This window comes from Callorhinus ursinus, unplaced genomic scaffold (genome assembly GCF_003265705.2).
Source record: "Callorhinus ursinus isolate GAN/ISIS: 27379988/994484 unplaced genomic scaffold, GSC_fseal_2.0 scaffold18, whole genome shotgun sequence".
Lineage (NCBI taxonomy): Eukaryota > Metazoa > Chordata > Mammalia > Carnivora > Otariidae > Callorhinus > Callorhinus ursinus.
In genome coordinates, this window is record NW_027397080.1 from 21711179 (window position 1) to 21724627 (window position 13449).

The 13449-nt window shown below is 37.8% G+C and overlaps 1 protein-coding gene across 16 annotated transcripts in view; it reads left to right on the forward strand.

Moving 5' to 3' along the window:
- The window catches only part of EIF4G3 (eukaryotic translation initiation factor 4 gamma 3), a 335019-nt gene that overhangs the window by 191088 nt on the left and 130482 nt on the right, over positions 1-13449 (forward strand). For all 16 annotated transcript variants that reach the window (XM_073903237.1, XM_073903228.1, XM_073903230.1 and 13 more), the window contains 2 exons: positions 5455-5552; positions 7512-7634. In XM_073903237.1, the coding sequence (XP_073759338.1) occupies positions 5455-5552; positions 7512-7634 (221 nt within the window). The remainder of the gene's footprint in view (positions 1-5454; positions 5553-7511; positions 7635-13449) is intronic.

The following is a 13449-nucleotide window of genomic DNA, read 5'->3' on the forward strand; positions in this document are numbered from 1 at the left end:
TACTGGTAGGGAAATATTTTGCTGATTTGGATATACAATATTATAACATGTTTGGTTTTATTTCTGTTACATATAGACTGTATTTGTTTATTTTCACAAAAAGCAGGATATTGAGGGGCAGTTGTATCTCAAATATTTGTTGATATCTGTTCCCTTTGTTAGATACTCTTTCTTCCCTGGGAAGTTCTTACACAGATCCAAAATCCATCAAGTAAGCAGTTCGTCTTATAGATTAAAACAGTTCACCTAGTTAACTTAAGATGAGAAAAACAATCTTGAAATAATTTTTCATTATGAAAGTAACCAAGTTAGTGAGAAAAATAGAAATAATATGGACTATATAAAGTTGAAGTAGCCAGTTTTTTTCCCTTTCTCCACTCCCTAAAGAAACAATGATTTAACAGATTAATACATAACTTTTTCATTTATATTTAAACAATTTTTAATATGTATGGCCACATACTATTTATAATGTTCTAAAACTTTCTGGTATTTTTCCCCCCATCTCACAATATATTCATGGACATCTTCCCATTTCATTACCTATAGAATTTCAAGCTATATAGTATTCCATTTTAGGGATGAATCATAGTGTATAATCCAGGCTTAGATTATTTTCATTATTTGGGCAGATATTTTAGTTTTAAGGCTTATCACTAGTTAATATGCTTTTATCAGACTTAAAAGTTCTGATCCAGTAGTTCCCATCAATTATAGGTCCTTCTGCTGTACCACCGTGGGACAGCTACTCTGGCCTTACCGTCTACTGGAAGACATAAACATCCCCCTTCCTATTTTCTTGTTTCGGAATCCCTTCTTCTCTTACCCTTCCACTCCCAGTTTTTCATTTCCCTCTGATCCCGGTCCCCCCTTTTTCTCCTTCCTCTTCTTCCTAATCCGGGGTTCAGGTTAAAAGCAAGTATAAGGAATGGAATCCTAGTTCTCTGTCCTGCAGCACAGCAGTCCTGTCTTCTAGGGCAGAGGGCCTTCCTCTGGCTGAACTGGTAAGGAACGAATCCTAGTCTTGTTCCTTCCTGCCCTACTGGTGGAGCTGGAGTTGGACAGTCTCTTTTGCGGAAGTCTTGGTTCTTTTTCCTTAGCTTACATTTCACTCTAGGGTAATAATATTTTACTCCTCTGTTCAGTTTAAATCTTGAACAGTGATTCTCAAAGAATATTTTTGCCCTTACTGAATGAAGTTCAGTAACCAAGATCATAAAATTTTGTTTATACATTATAAGTCTTGGAGTGTTTCTATAGTGTTGAGGAAAAATAACTAATGAGTAGTATTTGATCAAGGTCACTTTTCAGTTTTTCTCTCATCAGTGTTTCTTAAATATTTTGATGCCTGTTATATCAGAAAAATACCTCATGAAGGTGATAACCCAAGGTGTAAAAATTTGGGTTTGGGAGCAAAGAGGTGTGGTTAGCAGTGATACTGGGATCAAGTCCCCCATTGGGTTCCTTGCTCAGTGGGGAGCCTGCTTCTCCCTCTGCCTGCCACTCCCCCTGCTTGTGCTCTCTCTCTCTTTCTCTCTCTGACAAATAAATAAAATCTTAAAAAAAAAAAAAAGTCCCGTTCTCCTTTGCTTCAAACCAGTATACTTTCCCCTTTTCTCACTGTACCATTTTCTTCCTCCCTCTTTCATTTTCTTTTCCACTCTTTTCCTGAGCTCTGTGGGGGTTTGGACCTTTTTTAGGTCCTAAGAGTTGAGGGATTCATTCACTGTTCCCCAGGGTGTTTGGAAGTGGGAAACTCTGGCATCCGAAATTGAATTTGATTGTGTGTTCATGGAGTGTTAATACTGTGATTGTTGGGGTGCAGTTAGTTAAGCAAGCAACTCTTTGTTTTGGCTCAGATCATGATTTTGGGGTCCTGGAATTGAGCCTTGTGTTGGGCTCTGTGCTCAACTTGGAGTTTGCTTGAGGTTCTCTCTACCTGTCCCTCTGTCCCTCCTGCTCATGCTCTCTTTCTCTAAAATAAATAAATCTTAAAAAAAAAATACTGTGATTGTGGATGTGGTTGTATACTGACGTTATTATTCTAGGATATTATGGCATAAACTGATTTTTATGTGCGACTTGCATACTTAACCACTATCTTTTTATTTGTTTCTATGGGAAAATTCAGTTTTGATAGGTTTTTGGAAGACCTGCAATGTATAAGACAGTGTACTAGGTATTTTGTAGGATGTAGATGTTGAGATATTCTCCTTGCCTTTCAGGATCTTACAGTGCATTTGTTTGATATTTGTGTTTGGGGTTTTACCATTGAGAACAAATCTAAATGTTGACTAGACCACTGGTTCCCAGATTTTTCAATGTCCTAGTCAAATAAAATTTTTAAAAAAAGTAAAGTAAAATAAAGGAAGAAACATATAGAACTATTACCTTTTTAATTTTGCCACAAAGGCTTTCAAAGAAAACTTATTTAATGTTAGTAGCATTTCATATAGGAAGGCTGTTTGAACAACAAAGGAACAAGACAAATAATTTCAAAATAGTAACAGACCTTTCCAAAATGTCAAATTAGCAAGCCTATAGTTGTGGCTGTGTGTGGTTAGTATAGTAATGTGGTTATTATTGTGTAAATTTTGCCATATATCATTGACACATTTTGTATTGACTGGAGTTTAGAGAACCACTGATCGAGAACAAGGATCAGGGGAAGAAAAGGGCCAGCCCTTTTTCTATAAAGGGCAATATTGTAGGTTTTGCAGGCCATATGGTCTCTGTTGCAACTATTCAGCTCTCCCATTTTAGTGAAAAGGCAGCAGTAGGTAACAGATAAAATACTGTATGTAGGTGTATTCCAATAAAACTTTATTTATAAAATTGCACTGGATTTAGCCTATTGGCTTTAGTTGACATACCTCTAATCTAGATAAACCTGTTACATTCCATGCATAAGAGGTTGGGGACATTAAGTAACATACCTAATTAGTAAATGGTATGTAAAAGTTATTCACATTTTTAATAGAATAAAATAAATCTTTTTAAATGTCTCTGACTATATAGGAAGTTGAATTAGTATTCTATAAAAGATAATCATTATTTGCTAAGTTAGAGGGCCCACTCCACTGGGGTCCACAGTTGACTTGATGTTTTACTAATTGTGTTTAACCCCATTATTGAGATATCCTATGCTTCCAGGTTTATTCAGCTGGTATTTATTGCATGTGTACTATCTGTAGTCTCTACCCCAGTCATGTTGACTCAAAAACGTTTCATTAGAACAGTCTAATTTTTTTCACCTTTTGGATCTTTGTCACTTAGTTTAAAAAATATGGCAAGGTGAGCAGACTGTATTGCCTGTCTAGCAACATTTGAAACCAATTTTAGGGGATTGTTTTCTGAGTTTTGGAACTAGTGACATTATAGGGTAGTGTAGAATCGCTTATTTAAGCTTGACTTTGAGAATACTGTATATACTACCAGAAGCATGGCTAATAAGGTGTTTTTCTCTTTTTACATTGAATTAATTGAAATCCTAGCCATGCCCCCTGTTTAGATCTTCTCCGAATTTGATTGAGACCTGCAGAATTCTGGTACCTTGAAATGTGGTACTGCTTCCAAGAAATTACCACTTAGAGACTATTATGATGGTGGGGATGGTTTGATGTTGATGATGACAGTGATAATAGAGCCAACATTATTTGTTTACTAACATACCAAGGATTTTACCTGTATTAACTACCTATACCTTCATGTTTTTCCTTCTTGTTATCGTGACTCAACCATCACTGTTGCTACCAAAGGCCAGTCTTCTTGTGCACTGGATCCCATCATGTACACATTTAAGGCTATTACTCTAGCTGTTCTCTTCTCTCTTTCTGGCATTATCATTTTCTTTCTCTCTGCTGGATTAGTCCCTTCAGCATACAGGTATATAGTGTTTTATTTCCATCTTAAGACAAACAAACAAACAAACAGCCCAGCCACTTTTCTTCATTTCCATCTCATTCACTGTTGAGCCCACCCTAATCAGGATGCACTTTCCCGCCCCTCCACCCATATAACTTTTGTCAGGGTCACCTGTGCATCCTACTTTGCTGAATCTTGGTTGACTCTCAGTGCCATTTTATGTAGTTATGCATGCTCCCCATTCCGGAACCATTCTCTTTACTTCAGCCACTGCCTTGATTTTCTTTTTCATCTCCTTTGCTAGGTTTTCTTCATACCCGTGATGTCTGAACAACATAAGACTGCCCCAAAATTTCGTCCTCGGGTTCATTCTCTATTTGTACTAATTTCCTCAGTCACCCAGTCTCATGGTTTAAATGTTGTCCATACTATACTAATTCCAAAATGGGTACCTGTTCTCTGACTCTGGGACTTGTGTCTCTTCCTGCCTACTTGCTGCCATCTGCTTTTGAAGGTCTAGTAAGAATCTCAAACTTTACATGTCCAAAATTGAACTCCTGATTTTTATGCTCTAAACTCCACTCTTTCTCTAGTTTTCCTCATCTCAGTAAGTAAATAAATAGCACAGTAAATAGCATTTTCATTCTTCCACTTACTGCAACAAAAAACCTTAAAGAGTTTTCCTTGACACTTCTTTCTCTCATAGTCACATCTACTCTATCAGCAAATCCGTAGATTCTACTTAATGTATCCAGTATCTGACCCTTCCTCATCACCTCTTCTCTTAGTACTCTGGCTTAATAGTAATTATTTTAATAGTCAAAGTTTTAATGTTAAGAAAAGTATTCATTGAGAGTACAAGGAGTGAGTGGAAGAAGGTAATTTTAGCATACCTTTAGCATAGTCAAAGGTATGAACAATGTTGGAGAGATTGATGTACTCAAGGGATAGTAGTAGGTATAGGTTGTTGCTAGAGCTAGAGAATGGTACATAAGGTAGTTAAAACCCTGGAACCTGGACTCTTAGTATCAGACTTCATTTTTCAGCTGTTTGTTCTCAGCCTTTTTTCTGCTCCAATAGTATGATATTGGCTGAGCCTTAAAGGTGGTTCCCTATGACAGTGGTTCTCTGAAAGTAGGGAGAAAAATCAGACCACTCCCACTCCACAAGATGATCATATATATTCTCCTTTCTCTGACCAAACCCCCACACAAAACATATTCACACAAACCCTTGCTTGAGAATCACATTGCAGGGAATGGGTAGGCCCCTGGAATAGATTTTTTTAAAGGCAGTGCTATAGTATGATTAATTTTTTTGAAAGGTGCCTCGAGTGGCAATCTGCAGGAGTTGGTTATTTAGTTGTTTTCATATTGGATGCTGACAAAAAGGTGTTTTGAGTTTTGGGGAATCATTCGTTGAGCACTTCAGTAAATAGAGGGAAGCTATTGGATAGAGATGATTAAGTGGGATGTTTTTGTTATTTATTTTTTTAACTGATTGTCCGGAGACACAGTGCCATTAGTAGTCTTACAGTGGTTGACAAAATAACTGAATGCTTCTTTTCATTGTTTTTTTCTAATTCTTTAGGAACGCCTTTTTACCCAAGTCAGCCAGTGTATCAGTCAGCACCAATCATAGTGCCTACGCAGCAGCAGCCCCCTCCAGCCAAGAGAGAGAAAAAAACAGTAAGAGATATTTATTAATTTTTCTTATTTTAAAATCGAATATCCAGTCCCTTGTCAAATATGTTTACCCACAGCTGTAATCATTATTCTTCTGAGTTCACAAATGATTGCCATTTTTTATTCTTCACTTACATCCTTACCGCTAGACCTAGACAATTTGTATGGACATATAAGTAGAAGTTACAAGAACCATTTGCTTAATATCATTTTTCAACATGCACTGAGGTAGCTTTGCTAGATGACAACATGCCTTCTTTATAACTGGGAGGCTTTAGTCTGCTAAGATCTTACTAAGTGGGAGAAATTTGAGCTCTATTTTCACATACTGATTATTGTCCTTTAATGTCAGTCCTAATCAGCTCTACATTCAAATATGAACTTACAGGGGGAAAAACAGCACAAGTGAAAATGAGCAAAATGTTAAGGACAATAAGAAAAATCCTCCCTGTGGAATAGATTTATTTTTAGAAATATCAGAATTTAGAAAATGTATTCTGTTTTTAGGAAGTTACAGGGGCTTTGCCTCTGTCTAGAAAGGCAGGCCCAAGAAAATTAGAGTGCACTAATATAAAGTTCACATTGCAGGACATCCTGTAGAAGAGTGGCTTGCAATCTCTTACCCATTAGGACACACAAAATGAGATTCACAAGGGTGAGATACGTGGGAGAGATATCATAGCAATCAGTACTCTTGAAAGTACTCTCTGATAAAAATAACAGGATTCCAAAACTTAGGCTCTTTTATTATCAGAAACAGATTTCTTGTGCACACATCATAATAAGCAGGACATGCCCATATATCAGGACACTGAAGTTGAGAAAGTATGCTTTAGAAATGTTGAAACAGCATGGTAGATGATGGATGTGAAGAACACCCAGGATAAAGAAACATTAATAAAGAAGGTGATGAAAATGGAAGACATAATAGATGTTACTGAACAAGAAAGTAGAACAAATGAAAGAGAAGCAATATTTAAAATTGTAATAGAAACAAGTTTCTGTATCTGAAAAAATAGCTGATATTAGAAATCTTACTGAAGAATTCCCAAAACAGCTTCCAGAACCAGGTGATTTTATTAATGAATGCTTTGACATTTCCGGGAAGCCAGGGCTACCTTGGTTTCACTTTGGAGGTGGTGATAGCAGAAGGGGTCTTTAGGTCTCAGCACTGTCACAGGATGGAAGGCCTAGACCCAGGTGCTCCGTCTCCTTTGCAGCACCATTTCCACTGACATCTGTAAGCATAGGTCGCCTTTAAAAAATTGAAAGAACACCATACACATTGTTCTGCATCTTGTAGCTTTTTACTTACCAATACATTTGGATGATCATTCTATATCAGTACATGTAGATCTATTTCATTCTTTCTATTGGCTGATTGGTATTTAATTGTAAGGATGTAGCATACTTTTTTAATTACTATGTTCTTGATCAGCCTTGAGCTTGTTTCTGTGCCTTTGCTCTACAAGCCACTATTGCAGTGAACATTCTTGTATACATATGTAAGGTATCTGCAACATAAATTATTCCTAATTACTGGGATAGGTGCATTTTTCATTTTGTTGGACAACATTTACAACTCCTAAAGCTTTATTCTACAGAGTAACATATATTTTAAAACGATTTTATTATGAATGTTACATTAAGCATTGTAAATAAAATCAGTTAATTTGGCAGTTCTTACAAGACAAGCGTTAATTCTTTGCCATTCTGACCTAGAAATTCAGCCAACTGCGTCTCATTTTAGCTTGTTGTTCTAATTAATTCAAGTCAGAACTAATGTCCTAAATTTCTCTGAATGACACCATACGGTTCAGTGATTGAAATAAAGTCAAGTGTGATTATCAACTTTGATATTTGATAGATTTCCCACTTTATACCTTTAACCATTTCATGGGCCTATAAATGTACTACATAGATAACCATCTCTCAATATGCCATCTTATTCTGACCTTATAGATAAGAATTCGGGATCCAAACCAGGGAGGGAAAGACATAACAGAGGAGATTATGTCTGGAGGTGGCAGCAGAAATCCTACTCCTCCCATAGGGAGACCCACTTCCACACCTACTCCTCCTCAGGTAAGACAGTGAGCTGTGAGGGATGACACTGTGTATTTGTTCACTAACCTCTGCTGGGCTCTTCTTCTTTCTGTAGCCACTCTCTGTACTTCTCATGTCCATCAGTTGTCTCATAGCCTCGAATATCTAAATGATATATAAGTAGACATGTTCTTTCTCTTTACAAATTGTTATAACTTCCAGATTTTTATTGGTAATATTTCTATATATTGTCTCCACATTCAGAGCATAGCTGCTGCCACTCTTCCTAACGAACTATTGCATGATACCAAAAGGAGCTGCAATTCCTATGGAAACCTCATCAATAATTGAGTATTTCATGTTTCAATATGGAGCCGTAGGAATTAAATGCTGCACACTATGTTTGTGAAAACTTTAAGGTTGAAAATTTAAACATTGTTACTTAACAGTATTGTTGGGGACCAGTGCCCGTGTAATTCAGAGCACAGATAGATGTATTTTAGGTATACCTCTTACCTTTCAGGACTACATAAATGAACTTTTTGATTAGAGGGTGTCTTCTTTAGTTATTTACATGGACTATTAAGAAATTCTGTCAGCTAAGCACCTTTTTGTTCCCATTGCAGAATGTGGTTATCATAGTCTTCTAAAAGTTGACTTTATTGCTTTTAGAAATCAAGATACTTCAGGAAGAACTGGAGTTTAGTAAACTGCGGTACAGGCTGGAAGTCCCCAAATTTGCTAGGATTTATATTTCATCACTTGGTCACTTTAAATTTTGATAAGCCATTCAGAAGAGATGAGTGATTTTCAAAGTTTTAAAATACCTAAACTGTGAGAGCTCAGCATATAAGACAGAGAAAACGAAAGTTACTAAGGAGTAGAGGTCTGCTTGTTTCCCCCTTTGTGGCTTGATGGTGAGGTATTCCTCAGGGCCCAGTTTATGAACAAGTGATAGGCATGATTAAATATCATTTTAGAATGGTGGACTATTGACTTGATTTTAGTAGCATGGGTCAAAAAATGTTGTTAAAAATGTTCTTAAAAATTGAGATCACAGGGGCGCCTGGGTGGCTCCGATGGTTAAGCGTCTGCCTTCGGCTCAGGTCATGATCCTAGGGTCTGAGATCAAGCCCCACATCAGGCTCCCTGCTTGGCGGGGGGCCTGCTTCTCCCTCTCCCTCTGCTGTTACCCCTGCTTGTGCTCTTTCGCTCTATCAAATAAATAAATAAAATCTTTAAAAAAAATTGAGATCACAAATACACAGAGCCCTTGAAAATGTGTGAATTTATTTAATTTCCTCCCTGTAGGGACAAGTAGTATTTACACATTGAAGCTTTCTACTTAATGTGCACAGTTAGATAAGGCCATACTACAGAGAAACCTGGAATTGGTTGATTAGGGCAGTTAAATTTTGATCTCTATTTTCCCACATTAATTCAAATATTGTTACTTTCAAGCTATATACTTGACAACCTTTTGTTAATTAGTGTTTGAATTCTCAACTCGAATATATCTTAGTATATCTTTTTGCATTTTAATTCCCTCTGGTTTGTTTTTCTTTAATTATTACCAAGCTGGATATCCTACCCTCTTTTGGTTACCCTTGGCTACAGAAATCCTTTTGCTCTCTATTTTTCATCAGGGACCACAGGCCTGAATGAATACAAGTATATTTGTTTGTGTAAACATAAAGCATGTTAAATGTATGCTTTTAATTGATAAAGGCCACCAGTCAATAATTATAATGTAGACAATACTTCTTGATGAGTAATATTGTCATGAAGCCTCAGTTTATTTTATTAGTTATTTTCACTCAAAACCACATTAATGTGTAGCCTTTCCAAATACATGAAATTCATGGAATGCACACATAGCTTTTTAATAGAGACATACATACTAGAAAGATTTCATTTTCCTCTTAAGAACAACCACATAAGCATGATGATGGCGGGGCACCTGAGTGGCTCAGTCGTTGAGCATCTGTCTTTGGCTCGGGTCATGATCCCAGGGTCCTGGGATCGAGCCCCGCATTGGGCTCCCCGCTCAGCAGGGAGTCTGCTTCTCCCTCTCCCACTCCCCCGGCTTGTGTTCCCTCTCTCAATAGCTCTCTGTCTCTGTCAAATAAATAAATAAAACCTTAAAAACGAAGCATGATGATGGCAACTGATACTTGGCTTCAGTTTTGGAAATATAGAGAGAGTTGTGCACATAGAGTGGGAGAGGACATCCCTGGTTAAAGTAGGCAGTTATTACTTCCTGACTGTTGTATTATGTAAAAATGTTGACCCAGTGTTTCAAAAGAAGCTAGAAATCTTTATTTATGTAAAAAATCTGCACATTTTAAATCTTGGCGGCTAATTCTACCAAGAAATAGCACTATGCCAGCCTAAGAAAACCCATTAGGTTTATTCTAAAGATTGGTAGTTTGTAACTGTGGTCTAATTCTAGATAGATCCTGCACCACATTCTAGTTATTAAGACTACAGATGAGACAACCCTCTGCTTTAGAATTTATGACTGAAGAGTAAGTACTCTATTGCTTTTGACCTTATCATATATCTGCGTTAAGCCACAATTGCAGGTGCCATGAATAGCAAAGCCTTTTCCTACCATTGAGGTCATCCCAGTCTCATTGAGACAGAGGACACATTAATATATGACTGGACCTCCTGTGGAGTGTAAACAAAGAAATACGAATGCACAGAAGTGACCAAGTGGGACAGAATTGCAGCACAGGTTCAAATGTGTTGCATCACAGACACCTGTTACTGGTGGTGCTGGTGTGATAGTATAGGGGAGGGATTTAAAAGCTTTGGCTCAGAACCAAACATACTTGGTTTCACGTCCTAGATCTACCACTTAATTTTGTAAGTTTAGCCAAATTACTGAATTTTCCAGAGCCTTAATTTACACATTTAAAAAAAATGAGGAAAACAAAACCTATCATATAGAGTTATTATACTATTAAATGAGATTAAATACCTAAAATTGCTTGAGCTCAGGGCACAGTGAGCATTCAGAACACACTTCCTATTACTAATATTTGCAGTTGTTGTTAGTGCAGGAGGCCCTGAACATGACTGGAAGATTCTGGGAAGGCTTCAGAGCAGAAATGACATTTGGTCTGAGTTCCCAGATTGGTATTCACACAATGAAAAGAGAGAGAAGGATATTCCAGGCAGAGGGGCAGCATGTGCAAGAAGGTGGCATGTGGAGATGGGAAATGAGATGAAGGGAGATGATTGTCATTTCATGTGACAGATTAGGGAGTTGGCTGAAGGGAGAGGAAACCAGTTAGAAGAATATACGACAGTTGGTTACTAAGTAAGGATTATAGAGTGACCTTATAATTTATCATCTGAATTGGGGCAGTTTTAAAATGCCTTTGGGATGCTGTGAATCATTTTGCTGGGCAGCAGGCATAAACCAGTACTGTCCAGGTAAACAGGATGCATGGTTCCCCTAGGTGTAAAAGAGAACAGTCAGAGGTTGACTCTGCCAGCTTAGATACCTGGACTTTTAGTAAAACATAACATGGAGTATACATGGGGATGTTTGAAGAGGGGGATAAAGAGTTTCATTTTGCCAAGCATTCAAGATAAGAAAGAGTTAATTTAGGGAAACTATAGTAGGTGTATATGAGGAGAAGGGAGAGGAGAAGCAGGCTTTGCTGCTACTGTTTTTGCCCTAAAGAGTAGATTGAATTTGAAATTGTCCTGCTTCCTAGGTTTTAAAATGATCTGTGGAATAGCACCTGAAGATTTTATATCTCAAATATATAAAAAATACATGCATGTGTATGCATGTGCTCATTCCAGTGATCACAGTGCCCTAAGAGGGGTGCATGTATAGACCTCATCGAGTACTAGAACACTTTCTACAGGTCTGTAGAGCTCTGTCACTTAGATTTATGATCTTAGGTCAGAACATTAAGTTCTTTCAACACCTACTTTTTCATCACTAAAATGAGGGATTGTAGTAAGCTCCGAGTTTCCTTTTAGCTTTTAAATGTTGAAGTGGGAAAGAAGGGGGATGTTTTTGTTACTTTCCCTTAGCATCACAATCTCTCAGCTGTGTCTCCATTGATAGCAATAAGGCACAAGGAACATTTCTGTATTAAGAAATGTGCTAGATGCCTGGAAGTTTTTATGGGACCCCTTAGGATAAAAATATATACATGATGCTGTATAGGCAAGGCTTCCAGAATTGTCTACTTCCAAAGGCTGGGGTGGTGAACCAGAAATTACTCAGTTTTTTAAATGAACTACTTTATATATCTTTCTTCCTCTCCCTATTACCTTCGTTCTTTTTTCTGTTTTAAAAATCACTCTTTAAAAAAAATTACTCTTATAGTGAAGTACTGCTACAACGTGTGAGAGTCCTATGCCACAGGGTATAGGAGCAGAGAAAAGGTTGGAAACTATGGATCGATGGAATATCTTAGGAAAGATATATAACCTCCCTTGTCATGTGGGAAAATTGCTAAAGTCAGCAAGTCATTCGGTCTTTTGAAGAGCTTCTTATTAACATGATAACTGGAAACGTTAAATTCTGACCATTTGTTAATTTTATAGTTTTAGCAGTAATAGTTAAGTTAGGTTCTGAAGCTTAGACAATGATACAAGTAATTGTATAGTATAAGTAGGTAAGTTCCTACGTAAAGAATTTGAAGGAGGGGCACCTGGGTGGCTCAGATGGTTAAGCGTCTGCCTTTGGCTCAGGTCATGATCCCAGGGTCTTGGTTTCGAGCCCCACGTGGAGCTCTCTGCTTGTTGGGGAGTCTGCTTCTCCCTCACCCTCTACTGTTCCCCCCTGCTCTCTCCCTCTCTCTATCAAATAAATCTTAAAAAAGAAAAAGAATTTGAAGGAGATACCCATGTAATATAGTGCTCACTTCCGGGCTCCCTGCTTGGTGGGGAGCCTGCTTCTCCCTTTCCCTCTACTCTTCCCCCTGCTTGTGCTCTCTCGCTCTATCAAATAAATAAATAAAATCTTAAAAAAAAAAAAAAGAATTTGAAGGAGATACCCGTATAATATAAACAAACCCAGTTTAAGTTTTTATTTTTAAAGATTTATTTATTTATATGAGAGACAGAGCCCGTGCATGCACAAGAGGGGGGAGAGGGAAGGAGAATCCCAAGCAGACCCCCTGCTGAGCACAGAGCCCCACACTGAGCTCGCTCTCAGGACCCTGAGACCATGACCTGAGTCGAAATCAAGAGTCAGATGCTTAACCGACTGAGCCACCCAGGAACCCTCAGTCTTAGCTTTTAAAATGTCACCTGTTGACTTAGTCATAGCACTAATAAGTTAATATCCTTGTCTGTCTTGAAGCACTAATGAGTTAATATCCTATCTGCCTTGAAGCACATAGGTATGCTTTTGTCTTAACTGTTGTCTGCAGTAAAGATAGTAGTCATTGAATTAAATCACATCATTTTTCATCTTTAATAAAATAATTTCCCATTATTAATCTCTTGGCTTAAAAATGGTGCTTTTTGGGGTGCCTGGCTGGCTCAGTCCATAAGGCATGTGATCTTGGGGGTTGTAAGTTTGAGCCCCATATTGGGCGTAGAGATTAAAAAAAGAAAAAAGCACAGACCGGTACCTCTGAAACAAATAATACATTATATGTTAAAAAAAAAAAAAAGAGGAAGAAGATAGCAGGAGGGGAATAATGAAGGAGGGGAAATCGGAGGGGGAGGCGAACCATGAGAGACGATGGACTCTGAGAAACAAACTGAAGGTTCTAGAGGGGAGGGGGGGGAGGGGTTAGCATGGTGATGGGTATTAAAGAGGGCACGTTCTGCATGGAGCACTGGGTGTTATACGCAAACAATGAATCATGGA